We start from the raw sequence: 15,059 nt of genomic DNA on the forward strand, positions 1-15,059 counted from the left end.
GAAACTAACATGTAGATATACTAGTTTACATGTGCTACAACTGCACTTTAAAGTTAAAAACATGACAGTTGATTTTTAAGTCTACTTGTTGGACTAACCGTTTCTCCATCTCCAGTTTCATGTCGATGCCTTGCTTTTCCAACAACTCCATCTGGGCAAAGGTCCAGTCCACAGGTTCTCCCACTGCAGCAATGTTATTACAACTTGTTAGAAACACACTTTTTACTCATTTAGGAGTCAATCATGAAGAACAGCACAAACGTGGGCAGAGGATGAAGCTTATAATGAAGCAGTCTGTTTGAAGCTTTGAAAACTTTACCAGTTTGCAATGTCATGACCAGTTGCATGATGTATCATAAATTAGAAGCTGCAACATCAATGAAAACAAGTTGCATACATGTATGACAGACGTGAGTGTACATGTAGTTGCTAAAAAATTAAATATCTATGCAGTGTTCTAGCCAGCTTGACATTTTTTCTGTCAACTCAATTTTGTTTGACACCTAATGCTATGTCCTTCAATATCTTTGCACACCAATTTTTGTCCGTGAAAGATGACGAATTGGGCATGGATGCTGGCTAGAACACTGTATCGTACATGTGTCTGAACTTTAACAAGCTTATCCCATGGTTATGTAAAAACACACAGTAACTAGTTTTCAAAAGTACCTACATTGTGCATCAACTGTACCTGGAGTTTCCGCTGATGGTGTCTTCTCTCTTTCTTGACGAGCTGAAAAAAGAGCAAAGTTATGGTTACATTCGCAAGAAACACAATAATTAGTCTGGTAGTCAACCACAAAATAACTCAACTACAAAAAAATGTATAATGTCACAAGTGTATTCTAAAACTTAGAGTCTACATGTTACTTCTCAACAAACCACAATATTATAATATTCACAGTATAATGATACAGAAGGTATTCAATTTGCTAGCATACCAACAGTCCCCTTATCATGCTTTCATATGCGTGCGGAAACTTTTAAATTCTATTGGGTACCTTGCTCTGGATGGTTAAACCGGAAGACATGGTTTTTCCCCAGGATAACACGGTGTCCTTCAAAAACACAAATCACGATTAACAACACAAAGTAGAAGTTTCTTGGAAACCCCAATTGCATTAGAACGTAGACTTTATAATATGGCAAAACACTGTTACAGTACATGTGTGAAACTGCTGTAATATCCAAATGATGTCAAGTGTTAAAAATCGTGTTGTCTGTCTAGTCAAAAATACCTGTTTTGAGAAGTAGCGGTCCTTCAACAGTTTTTCCATTGACAAATATAGTTGCACCCTTCTCTGGAGTCACAGTAACAATAACTGCAGGGAAAAAACAATAAGTTTAACTTAAAAATAAAGACACATATTTGACTACATTGTAATACAACTCTACATCAAGCTTTTTTTTATTACATTTTTTTTCAATTTCTACCATAAAGTTCAGCAAAAACTGAAGATTATTGCATTTTGTTTCCAATATGATTGATGGCAAGTGATGTTACAGCATATTCCTTTTCAAGAATATTCAATCATCATGTTACCGTTCATGCTACAGACTACAGAACTCACTTTCTCCATTCTTTTCTCTGCTCTCAAAGGTACAGTGATGATCGCGGATGTGTGGTCCACTCAGGATAATGTCTGCATGTGTGGAGCCCACCCTGAAACGCACAGTTTCTTTACTGTTTTTTTTTACAGCTTATGTCTGACAGTGACTACAGCTATCTATACTACTGCAACATTGTTGTACACTACATACACATGTAAATTATGACTTACAAACATGTATCTTAGCTGTTATTTTGTTGCAAAATGAACTGAGACAGACTAAACAGTGGAAGAATAATGGACAAAAAGCTGAAAGGATAATGTCTTCATGTGTGGAGCCCACCTTGAAATGCAAACAGTTTCTTTTACTGTCTTGAATTAAAACATTTTGTGTCTTGGTCAGTCTACGACAGCTTATTTCTGACAATATTTTTCCACAGTGACTACCTATACTACTGCAACTTTCTTCATATAACTTATGGCTTGTCTTAACCATTCTTTTGTTGGAAAATGAATGGAGTCTAAAGAGTGCAATAATAACGAACAAAGGCATTTTTCAAACGTACTGGAAGCACACTGATTGTATGCTAGAACTTGTCATGACAAATTGCCCTTTGCAGGCCTGTCATGGTGAACCTTACATGACACGAATCATGACAAATTTGTTCCAAAGAATGCCAAAAATGACTCTGGGCTAAATAAGTTTTCATACATTAATCTTCAACATTGATTACAAATTATCAGCTGTTGTCATTATATCCTCTATACTAGTCACATACATTAAAATTTGTAACTGCAAACCCTGTTCAAGAGGTCAACGTTTAATCTAGAGTTTACTAAGTCTCCTAACTCTAAGTTTACTGCAAGTTTGGAAGATGATACATTTGTACATCATGTTGCAAGTGGGGTGTATGGATTGAGTTACATCTTGGCCATTAGCACTTCAGCATTGCACAAATGGCCTTGCTTCAGATGCTATTTTGGTTTTAAATGGATCTTTTTGAAACACATAACAGTCAACATGCAGAAAACTGAAAAAATCTAATTATATATAGTAAGTTAAATCATGGACGTTTTGAAAATGTGACTTTCTCTTGATTCTGTGTAAAAAAAAAACAACTGACACATGAAACAACTTCTGCATGTATATAATTATACAACATTGTTGGTTCATTCATCATTACATGTGCAGTGCTGTAGGAATCTGGCATGTCACAGTTCTAAATGTCAAAGAAAACAAGGGACAGCAATGATTAATAATTTTCCCCTGCATTCTTTACATTTGTAAATTCTCAAATTTCCTGACCTGGTGCAACATTTTATTGCAAGTTTTTGGATCAAATTCAGTAAAAGGATTTTACAAACTTAACTGTACAAATTATAAGGCTTAAATAATTTTACAAATCTTATTGCTTATGCTAAATCTCAGAGACAGAGGTTTGAAATATGAAGATTTGAATAAAATTCATCCAGGCAGAACCCACATGCCATCATACACAGCTGTGAAACCACAGCCACACACAGTTAAGTACTGGGTGTCTCAATTGCCAATATATATAACAGCAGGGGACTTGGCTGGAGCCTGTACATGTACATGTGTGGTAATGACTCACTTCATGATTCCTGGTTTGATGTAATACAGCAGGCATTCAGACATCAGGGGGTCCTCATTAAGGTTCACCAAGTGTGGGGTCTGGGTGAAGTGGGGAAAAAATGGGGCAGTTATATTTACTGTGCAATAATAATGCCAGTCTATTAGAGCACTCTTTTGCAATCTTGGTAACCGTTATGCAATGTTAAATCCTGTCTAAAAGGACAGCTAACACCAGCTAATATTTGTACAGTTGTGTAAAAATTATTTCTAACTTTATATGTTATATGAGTCCCACATTTAGTACTGGATGTAGTTGGCATCAAATTATACTCATTCTTAAATTTGGAATCCCCAAGTTTTTAATTTTTAAACTTTAAAATGTGGGGTTTGATTCAAGATCTAGTACTGTTACTTACATTTTTGGGAGAGCACACTCCAATTGTAGTGCCAGTACCATCCAATGCCACACCAAGCTCTGCTAAAGCAGCCTCTCTGTAAGACAACACAAGACATTTAATGCAACCTTCTTTAGTTACCTTACCTTACCTGGGCCCTTGGCCCCGTGTGGAGCATAGGCCACCGACAATTTCCCTCCATCTAGTTCTTCAGTTACACGAGACATAAATTGATCACAAGATGGAAAATGGAATTTCAAGACAAAGCAGTTTATGATGAGATTCAGAAGGTAGACAACTTATAAACCCTTCCAAATCCACAACTCAGTCTAGAAGATTCTGTTTTATATAGCCTTCTTTGTGCAGCCTAATCTCGTAACCAACACAAAGGTTAAATACTAACCTCTCCTGCTTCACTAGCTCTGTCTTCTTCAGTTTTTCCTCCCACGTTTCATTCAGCTCTGCAATCAGCTTCTCTGATGCCTACGGATAAAAAAAATACAGTTTTCTTTGACTGATTCCTACAGATAGGTTTTTTTTTTACGAAATATCAATAGTGTACATAAATTCAACTTCTGAATCAATAATTTAAATAATTTGACACTTTTGTAGAAATACAGCATGGCAATAAAAGGCGAACTGCTGATCCACAGTCAACTTAGTGAGCTATTGTGTACAAGTCATGTGTATGGCACAACAAAGCAGAAGAAAATCAGACAGGAGTATAAATCCCTCCTACTATAAAGTTGCAACATTTTGTAACCCAATACCAGTTACCATGGTGATAGATGTCAACAAATCAGGTCATTGGCCAGGTCAGTGGTCAGTGTTTGGAATGGAAGAAGAAGAAACTGAGCAAAAACAATCCTTCGGTAAACATGATAAACATACCCTTAATTGCTCCATAGCATCCTCATTCCTGGGGGTCATAATCCTCTGCCCACCATCACTGGGACTGGCAGGACCTAGGAAATACAGTCACACACAATGTGTTACAAATGTACATGGACCACAGTGACCACTCCAGGTGCTCCAAAACATCTTGGAGACCTCCAAGTGATTTTCGAAAAATGTGACATTTTTTTTTCAAGAAACTTACGATGCTTCATATATACGATGTATGTCTATATTCCCCAAAATTTCAGGTTATTGAGGATTCCAGGAGATTCCTACTACTGCCTGTGCACATGGATATGTTTGTATGTTGTTGATGTAGGTAAACTGAATGGGTGTGATCTTTGTGTGTAATGTTTGTAGAGGTAACTCATAGGAAATGGTGGCACCTTTGTTAGTACTTGGAGATCATATCATGCCCAATTTTAGTGATGTTAGTTGGTTAGTTACAGTGCAACAGAGACTACTAGAATCTAGTCCATTTGAAATTTTAGAGAAGCTCAGGCATTATAGAAGATGGCATTCATTGTGTTCTTGTAATAATTCAAGTTCTATGAGTAGTTTCAGTGAAATGAACTTAATGCTAGCACTCACTTTGCTACATGTACATGTAGGTCTAGACATTTACATGAAGCAATTTTTTTCATGCAACATATGAAAACTTGCCAATTTCTGCAGTATCAAGGAGCAACATTTGACAATCTTGCCAAGCTTTCTATTCTCTTCTAAAACAAGTGAATATTTTAAACTTTAAAATTGGAATGAAGCAATCCTTAAGAGTTACAGTTCATGCTGTTTCTTAGCAATGTGAAAATAAATGCTCATTGTAGCACATTTTACAATACAAATTTTGGTTTTGGAGTTTGGACTGTTGTTACTTGCCATTTACATGTAATGTTAGTGGAATAAAATAAGGCACCATCACACAGTAAGAAGACAGAAAAGACCATACCATTAAGGTTGTGAGGTTGGAGCTGCAGATTCTTGTTAGGAACGTTGGCATTGAGCTCATCTGTCGGTGACAACAAGGGAGTGGATCCATCCGATTTTGTATACATAGCTTAGAGGAAAGGAGGCATTTGGAGATAAAGAGGGCATATATGTCAACATGTGAGGAGGTGAGACTAGGGTTCCAATGAGGCGGCAGCTTAAGCAACTGCAAAGCCAGTGCTCGCAAACTTAAAAACAGGATAATATAGGAAAGCTATAACATAAAATAAAAACAGAATGCTTGGAAGAGGTGTTGCTGAAGAAATAAAAACTGATGGTGCAAAGAAATTTTGGGGTTATGCAAGGATACCTAATAGATATGTTCATGTGAATGCTGGAAGAGGGCATAGGTAAGTTCTAGTGAAAACTGGCTGTCAAATAACAGTAAACCTTGCAACAGAAGTGCCAGTGGACAGGCATCCAGTCAGCTTCAGTTGGCTTTCTCCTAATTATACAGGAAACCAGCCATCAGCCATTCTACTTACCTTTGTAGAGTGAGTTGTGTTCTGTGGCTTAAGTATCATTTAGAATTTGATTAAAAAACTAATTCATAAGTCATAAATTTAGGTAAACCAGCTTGCCAAGCCTTTTAAGCTTCAAAAGCCACTATCATTCAACAAGTATATCACATCTAAAGATAATTTAAGGGCATTTGACTAATCCAAGCTATCATAAGGCCACACCAATTTAATTTGTTGGTTCTCGGATTTTTTCAGAAAAAATATGAAGCGACAGGGCGAAAAAAAATAAAAATAAAAACAGGTCTAGGCATCCTATTATAGGCTTAAATGCTACAAAATGAGCCATGAAGTCAACACAAAAGGCTGGGTTAAAATTTAAACCTTGAATTTTGAACTTTTAATCAAACCACTGCAATGATAGATGGGAAAACTGTAATAACTAGGAAGAAAAGGACTTTCCTCAACTGTTGGGGGGCAAAACATGAGCATTTTTCAGTTGATTCAGGACCAGAATCAATTTTTTTTTTTTTTGCAAATCAGAAAAAAATGAAGAGGCGAATCCGAGAACCAACAAATTAAATTGGTGTGGCCTAAAGACCTGTCAGCAGAAACATTACTGAAAATGGCAATAATACAATGTACCAAGCAATGACGGCAAGCTGTTGTACATGTACATAAAAGCTTCAGCTACATGTACATGAATTGGTTCAAAGTCTTTAATTTTTTTCTATCATGCACCTACACATTCTTGAACAATATTATTAGTATTACTAAGTAAAAAAAAAAGTTCAATTTCATATGTCCTTTATGACATGGTGCATCCCAGAACTTACAATCCACAAGTTCTGCTAGTCCTTCTGACTTGAGAAGTTCCTTGAGACGGAAGACTTCCTCCTTCAGCTCGCGGATCAGTCGGGCGTTGGGGTCTTCGTTTACTACTGCCTTGCACACAATCTGCTTGGCACGGTCGGCATATCTAACATTGATTCAGAAATAATCATTAGGCCACAGCAAGTAAATTTTATGGATGACATCCTCCACAGATTCTAAATCTAATGCAAGCGGGACAAAAAAAAAAACAAGGCGGGCCGAAAAAAACAAGGTTCCTACAATTTAAAATTTTGACTCAATCATTGTACAAATAGTTTTGATTCAGTATATATAGGAACATCACATATAGCCAGTGTCCCATATCACTGCATCAAAGTAAGAAACAAAACATTAAATCAGAGCCTTTTCCTGTCTCCTCTCTTCATAGTTATCTGCCATCCACCTTCCAGCATGGCAACAGATCTTTACCAAGTTTTGGCATGTTGACCACTGTCAGAAGGCAACAGAATTTCTTGTTTTTTTTTTCTAAAATCAGCCGAAAATGAATGCGCACGCTGATGTCATCCATAAAAATTACTTGCTGTGGCCTTATTAGAGCACTACAGTACAAATATATGCCTTGAGGCTATCCAGAATATTTAATACGAAAAAAGAAAGACAAGCATTTCAAAGAATTGACAGTCGGACATATTCTTCATAAAAAAGCTTCACCCAAAAATGTTCTGATAAAAGCAAAGCCTTAATTGTTGGAATAGCTAGTACATGTATGTTCTGGAGGAGCAATAAGATTGAAAGGTTGGACAACTTCCATATCTTTAACATGATAAACAGAGTGATGATGTCAAATTTTGACCAAGCATAATTTTTGTAAAATTATCATTAATTATAGCACTAACAGTGTAAATATTTTTTGTCCCACAAAAATCCTGCAAATGGCAAAGATAGCTTTACATGTATTTATGCTAAAAAAAAAGATAACCTTCAACTTGTTATAAGAAAATCAAGTTCTAAGAAAGTAATTTGAGATGATTTGTATCTTGTATAGGTTGAACTATTTCTAGCTCTAACATCATGAAAGTTTCAACGGTGCCTCCGACTGACGCACAAGCACATCATTTACTTCAATCCCAGACGAGATTTTGGCAAGATAAATCTGTCTGTAATGTTATCCTGAGCAGTTTTCTAACTCGGATGTCAAGCCATCCTGGTTACCTAGGTGCAAGAGATCAGCATCTATGCTTGAAGGCTTCCATAACAATAAACCTATGTCATGATCTTTCCTCTCCTACAGGTATCTACATTCATGAAGGTGGCTGAAAATGGTACTTGCTTCAAGACTAGCATGCTAATTATTGTGTGGTGCTTCATGGTTCATGCTGAAGTGTCCATTACAATCTTTTGCCTCTTGAGACCCTACATGTATCTATCTATAGTATTATAATACCGAAACCTGTACAGCTACAGGGCACAATTATAAAACTCAGCCCTGCATGCACACTAGTGATTGTGATTACTTTAATTTTACCATCATGATTGTTTGTACAGTTCTTTCCATGTTTTTAATGGTTTCGGTAACTTGACCTTACCTTAGTGTACTCAGCGTTTCTTCATAGTTAATATCAGCTGGACTAAGAGCAGCAATCATAGCGGTCTTGGAATTCCCACCTGAAAATGATAATCATGGCATAATAATAATTATCATTGATGTTTGGTTTCATTTTTAGTATCATCGTAATTCAGATATTATTCAGATTCAGGGAACTCAATGACATGCTCAACTGTATTGTCTTACATGTACATTGGCATAAATGAGATTTGCAAGATCATACACCAACACTTGCACAAACTACAATATTACATCACCAAGAGCAGTTTCATCAAGATTTGGTTCTTCGAATTCATATCTTAAGCCTTGGTCACAACCCGCCGTACGTGCTTCTGCGTGCTGTCTATGTGCAAAAATGTGGGCAAACGTAGAGGATCCGTGCGTGGTGAGTACCACCTCCGTACAGAATCCTACGGATTTGGGAGCACGCAGACACGGCGTAGAACTTTAAGTGCATGTAAAACTTTTTCTGCGTGCGGTCTGCGGATTCACCACCCATGCGTGCGAGTACGAGCGACGCGCGTGCCCCGTACCTACCATACGGAAGAAGCACGTGTGAGTACGACATCCTTATGGTAAAGTTGCAGTCGCACAGAGATCGTAGGCACGTACAACTCACTTACCACTTGCGCAACGAATGAAGCACGCAACCGCTCACGGCCAGACATGGCGTGCAGACCACACATTTACACCTTGCACAAACGTGCGAGTGACGTGCGTCAATGCCACTCCTTCCCCACGTTTTCAGAGAAAACGTAGCAGAGGTAGCCTCCCAAAAAGCACGCACGGCGGGTTGTGATTAGGGCTTTATTGAAACCTACCACTTTTTCTTAAGAAATCTGACACAATGAGCCACTCACCAAGGTTCTCCCTGAGAAGCCAGGTCAGAACAGAATCACGGTACGGAATGAAATCAGACTTCTTCCTCTTCTTCGAGCCAGACTGAGACTGAAATCATTTTAAAAATCATCACAGGGTGAGAAACAACAACACACCAGCCAGTTCACACACTTAATTAACAGTGTCAACAGAAAGTGCCATGGATGTGGCCAGAAGAAACTAGTAAGAGGAAGTTCTGAGGATGCTATAATAATGACATGGAAGTTCAATACACAGAACGTCACATGTAATTAAGAAGAAGTTGAACACCTTTATTATCTTCTTCACATCCCCAGACTGCGACTATAATGGGGGGGACAGGATTTCAGAAAGGAGCCATGGTTAGTTAGTAAACATGGCAGACTTTTTCATCTTTTTTTTCTATTACAAAAAATGATGGTTGAGCCAGTGCATGCGTAGCACAGCACTAGAAGCGCAACGAAAGCAATTCAGATTTCAACTGCAACAACAAAGAAGAAAGAACTCTTTGTGGGGCTTGGCTTTGTAGAATTATGGCATTTTGAGAATCATGGCACTAATGTATGCACACTAGACGGCACTATGCAAAATTAAACTTCTCCTCCAATAACAACAAAGTTGTACGAGCAAACAGCAACTCTTATGACCTCTATTTGAAATTCAACAAAAAAATCAGCCAAAACCTAAATGTAGTATTCCAAAGAAAGCACTTCTTGTCTAAAGAAAAACCAAAAGCAGCAAAATTCAGAGCTGAGAAAACTTACCGACTCTGCTAGTGCATGAATGACCTTGCCCAAGGTGGTTAGGGACTTGTTGATGTTAGCTCCTTCCTATATTTCACATAGAAAAGAAAGAAAGAAGTTCAATGAATCAATGAATTTCCACAGATCTTGTACATGTATATCAATGCTTTTCAGTCGTTATAAAGAATTTTATAACTAGTCTTAGATTGACAAATTTCAAAGCTGACTATGTTTCTTACCTTCAGTCGGTCACCCTTAGCACCAGTGGCGTTCGCACGTTCACTTCCAGCCAGGTCTACTAGACTGATCTTTGCAACCTGCAAGACAATCGAAAGAATATCAATTAAACACAAAGTTTTCATTTAGAAGATCTTTCTTTTTGTACTTTTCAAGCTGAAAAAACATGTGAAAGATAGACAGAATTTAAGATGAGTAGCTGCTATAAAATCAGTGTTTTTTCCTACCTTTTCAGTGGAGAGGTCTGTCATTTCGTCATGTCTTCTCTGAGTGAAGACCACGGTGAACACAGCATGGGAGCGGCTGCTGGTCTCGTTCATGTTAGTCGCTGCCACAGTTCTGAAAAAAAAATAATGTTGATCACAGTACTAGTCAGACAACACAGAATGCTGTATGGACAATAATTATCATTATCAGAGTTTCTTTTTAGCATCCTGCATACAGTACCGTTCGCGTTATAGTTAACCGGGTACCCCGTTACTAACGAGTTAGATTTTCGTCAGTATTTGGTTAGATTTTCGTCAGTATTTGGTTAGATTTTCGTCAGAAGATCGTTAGAAAATCGTCAGAAATTATTTCTAACGCGTTACCGTTTGCGTTAATGTGATAGGGTCGGATTTCATGTTTGTTTTGCGCGCCGACAAGACAATAGCAATTTGCCACCTCCTGGGGTGTCCGCTAATGTGTTGCGATGTTGCCCCTTGAAAAATACTAGTAACAGTACCAGAGGCAAGTGGATATGTGATTCGTAAAATAACTTTGTGGTTTATCCATGTGTCGACTGTGCTATCTTTTATTGCTATTCTATCGTTATTTCTAGCGGAAAATTACGTTGTGTAATACAATGTATGTCAACAAAGTGTAGCAGTGCAGGGCAGACGACGTCTTGTACATTTTGTACCAGCGGCGGCCTACCGCTCTCACAGGACGTCATGGGACGTGACGAAACAAGAAATATCTGCCGTAGAAGAAATATAAATCGGTAACTCATGCCTTAAATTCACGGCGGTTTTTGGCACAAAAGAAAAATTATTATAATTTTTGTAAGGCGCGCGGCTTACTAGTAGTAGCGGCTTTAATACTCACGGTAAAATGTACCGTCACTCCCGGCGCAAGGACTCGGTTCGCTAGCTGAGGACTTTCCACAACCATGATGATATCATACTTAAATAAAGGAATATATAATAGATCTATCATGTTGAAATGATAATTGTAATACATGGTTCTATTTAATAGCGGTAGTTTTGTTTCTTATTTTGAGGAGGGAAACACGGGGGAAACTGTCAAAAATCGAGGGAACGCAAACTGAGATCGGCTCACTTCCGGGTGCATAACGCCAAAATTTCTCGACGATTGTATAAAAATGACCACTCATTTGCCGCCTACGGTAGCGTGTACATGGTAGTGCGATCATATCGTGCCAAAGTCAGCGTCAAACGTCAGAAAATCCCCGTAAAAATATAGTTGCAAAACACATTTCCCGCGCACTCAGGGCCGGCCGCCGGCATGTGAAGCAGCATGCTCATTATAATATGCAAGTAGCTACGCTCTGATTGGTTCACCTTAGATGACCTGCGCTCTGATTGGCTAGAACGAAGCCCGTTGCATGCTGGGGCGCCCTTCCCCGCGCGAAGTGCTGAGAGAGCTCGATCTCGAGATAGCCACATTTACGCTGGTTTCTACCTTATTTCTACGACTAATTAGCAAAATCCTAGTGGCGAAATGCGTACTCAAAAGAATTTTCGGGAAAAATATATATGCACATGTGGATTTGTGGTGCCTTTGGCGTAATTTTGTTGGTCACGTACAACGTAATGTAACACGGAAGTGCACAGAGTCGGAGTCGCCGCACGGCTTTCTGTCCCACTCTAAACAAAACCCCAAGGACATAACAAAACTCCCCAAAACTGGTCAATAATTAGCCATAAAAAAATGTTTGTGGGCACGTGTAAATATGCTGCCTTTTTTCGAGTGTTATAGGAATTATTCGCGATGTTTTTGCACATCCCTAACGTTACCTCACGCCGGGCCCGCCGCCTATTATGTACGGCGGACCGGGGTATTCATAACAGTTACTTCAGATCATCTAGGATTGCATATTCGGTGGTAAAATAAGTAAACAAACAGAGAAAAACAGCAAAATAAAGTTGACAAACTATAGAAACGCTTGCATGGGCAACACTGACAAAAGAAAATGTCGATCTAATTGATGCGCCGGTTTTAAACGTTACTGTTATATAGTAAAATGCGGGCTAGATCAACGTTCCTTCCGCTGTTCCAGCGGTGTGTATCGGTAATTTCCCGCCCCGCATGAGGTAAATTAGTACTCCTCCCACGATTCCTGTGATGTTACCGCGCCTGCATATGAATGGAGAAGTCTGACGAAAAAGAAACGCGTTACTTTCGGAAAAGTAACGGAAAACTTTCGGAAAAGTAACCAGTTAATAACGGAAAACTAACGGGAAAAAAACGCGTTAGTAACGGCCGTTAGGGTAACTATAACGCGAACGGTACTGTACATAAGTTTTAAATCTATGAACAGAAAATTCAAAGGAAGCCTGGGTTCAATCCATCATAGTTGCTGCCATAGTTTTGAAAAAAAAATGGTGACCACGATAAGACAACACAGAATTGATAATGTCATTCTCAGAGTTTCTTAAAAGGTCTGTGTGACACTGTGTACTTAACTTTAGTTGAAACGTTTTTTGGGGAAAACTATGAAATGAAGATTCAAAGAAACAGGTTTCACCTATTAGAGCCTGGTTTTGATCTGTGAACGTTTTCAATGTACATGTACTTGCTCTGACCTCCGCTAGGCTTCTTATAGTAGTAGTAGAGTGTAAAACAAGTGGTCTATGAGCATAGTGTTCATGCATGGAACACAGGCTACATGTATATACACTGTACAAATGTATATAGCCTCTACCTGACAGAAAACTTTTGACTGATTTGTTAATGTTTTTCTTCTGACAGCAGATATATATATTACATTTCTATTCTGCATGGCAAAAATTACGGTGTTCTCTTAGCCGTGTAGGAATCATGCCAATCTCTGGACAAGCACTACATTGCGTGTCGCAATAAACATCAAGTTATGGCCTCGTTAAAAGCCGGTGTGTCATCTTTCACTCCTGTTTATGGGCTGTTCTGCTCCTTGATGTTACAAATCACCAGCTTTGACGAGCCGTTTTTAAACGACTCCACCTTAGGGTGAAATACCAGTTTACTCCACCCCACCGCTCCCCTTATTATATACCCACTGCAAGCTATTCATTATCAAAGTGCAACGAAATAATTCAACATGTCAGAAAATGTGTAAACGACAACCAGCTTTAGTATGCTATGTATGCCTGATTTACTGGGAAGTTAAAGCTGCTAGATAGGGAATAGCGGGGAAAAATCGTACAACAATCTTCTGGAAGTACATAATGAGTACATGACACTTTTGCATAAATTTGGATTGAAAATGTACTGTAGATGTAGAGGAATACAGGGATACTAGGATAGAGGGCTACCGGGATAGGGATAGAGGGGTATACACAGGGATAGAGGGATACAGGGATAGAGGGATACAGTGATAGAGGGCTACAGGGATAGGAGGCTACGGAGATAGAGGGATACAGGGATAGGGATGGAGGGGTATATACAGGGATAGAGGGCTACAGGGATAGAAGGCTACAAGCATAGAAGGCTACATGGATAGAGGGCTACAGGGATAGAGAGCTACAGGGATAGAGGGCTAAAGGGATAGGGGGCTAAAGGGATAGAGGGCTAGAGGGATAAAGGGATACAGGGCTACATGGATAGAGGGCTACCGGGATAAAGGGCTACAGGGATAGAAGGCTAAAGGGATAGAGGGATACAGGGATGAGGGCTACAGGGATAGAGGGCTAAAGGGATACAGGGATTGAGGGATACAGGGATAGAAGGCTACCGGGATAGAGGGCTATAGGGATAGAGGGCTATAGGGGTAGAGGGATACAGGGATAGAGGGATACAGGGATAGAAGGCTACCGGGATAGAGGGCTACAGACTAGGGATAGTGGGCTATAGGGGTAGAGGGATACAGGGATAGAGGGATAGCAAATAATAAGATGATTGTTTCTGTACCTTGCTTTGTTGCCTTCATCCATGAGTGTGTTGATCTCGTTAAAGGAAGTCACAGCTAACTTGGAAAGGTCCTCTACATATGGTCCTAGCAGAGGATGCTCTCTGTTGTGGGAAAGTGTCAAATTTCACATTTAGAAAATGCATCATACACCAATGTACAAGACAGTTGCCAAAGTAGTTACTTATTAGTATGATAACCAAATCTTCTGTCCATTACGTTTAAGCATCATCCGAGTCATACAATGTACATGTAGGCAAAAACAATATTAGCAAGATCAATATTATATGCCTTTCCACAGCACCGCAAAAAAACTGGAGAATGGTGACTATACAATGTCATGTACGTTAGATTAGAGACTCCGATCTGGCGCCAATTCTACCAGTAGAGATACTGATCGAAGTTTCTGTCGATAGAAACTCTGATTGCATATTCTACCAGTAGAGATCCCGATCGGGCATGTAAATTTAAAGAACTTTACGAAAAAGACAATCAGCACTTTTCAACTCCGAGTCTTGTCACTTTAGATCCATGGAATGAATTGAGAAATATGTGTAAACTAGAAAGGCCGACATTTGCTTGGGAGCAAATACAGCATATTTCAGTCCATCTCCCTCCCACGCAAAAGTGGACTATTCCAAACTTACCCCAGTGCAAAACTGGCAAAGGTTCTCAAATAAATGAATTAAATAGTAGCTATATGAGAACAAAGATGCAACAACAAATACTTTGAATCTCGAAAGCTTTACTAATCTTATTACAGGTATGCAAAAACTAACAATGATGAGATTT

General features: G+C 38.9%; 1 protein-coding gene across 1 annotated transcript in view; it reads right to left on the reverse strand.

Annotated features, from left to right (window-relative positions):
- The window catches only part of LOC109479710 (kinesin-like protein KIF1A), a 60,541-nt gene that overhangs the window by 31,307 nt on the left and 14,175 nt on the right, over positions 1-15,059 (reverse strand). The window contains exons 6-23 of the mRNA XM_019781700.1: positions 14,270-14,371; positions 10,387-10,498; positions 10,162-10,239; positions 9,944-10,009; positions 9,471-9,503; positions 9,182-9,269; positions 8,302-8,380; positions 6,718-6,860; positions 5,386-5,493; positions 4,431-4,504; positions 3,943-4,022; positions 3,561-3,636; positions 3,164-3,243; positions 1,572-1,663; positions 1,239-1,322; positions 1,002-1,058; positions 674-733; positions 99-183 (exon numbers count right to left, since the gene is read on the reverse strand). Of these exons, the coding sequence (XP_019637259.1) occupies positions 99-183; positions 674-733; positions 1,002-1,058; positions 1,239-1,322; positions 1,572-1,663; positions 3,164-3,243; positions 3,561-3,636; positions 3,943-4,022; positions 4,431-4,504; positions 5,386-5,493; positions 6,718-6,860; positions 8,302-8,380; positions 9,182-9,269; positions 9,471-9,503; positions 9,944-10,009; positions 10,162-10,239; positions 10,387-10,498; positions 14,270-14,371 (1,497 nt within the window). The remainder of the gene's footprint in view (positions 1-98; positions 184-673; positions 734-1,001; positions 1,059-1,238; positions 1,323-1,571; positions 1,664-3,163; positions 3,244-3,560; positions 3,637-3,942; positions 4,023-4,430; positions 4,505-5,385; positions 5,494-6,717; positions 6,861-8,301; positions 8,381-9,181; positions 9,270-9,470; positions 9,504-9,943; positions 10,010-10,161; positions 10,240-10,386; positions 10,499-14,269; positions 14,372-15,059) is intronic.

The sequence above is a fragment of the Branchiostoma belcheri genome, unplaced genomic scaffold (genome assembly GCF_001625305.1).
Source record: "Branchiostoma belcheri isolate BF01 breed outbred unplaced genomic scaffold, Haploidv18h27 scaffold5, whole genome shotgun sequence".
Taxonomy (NCBI): domain Eukaryota; kingdom Metazoa; phylum Chordata; class Leptocardii; order Amphioxiformes; family Branchiostomatidae; genus Branchiostoma; species Branchiostoma belcheri.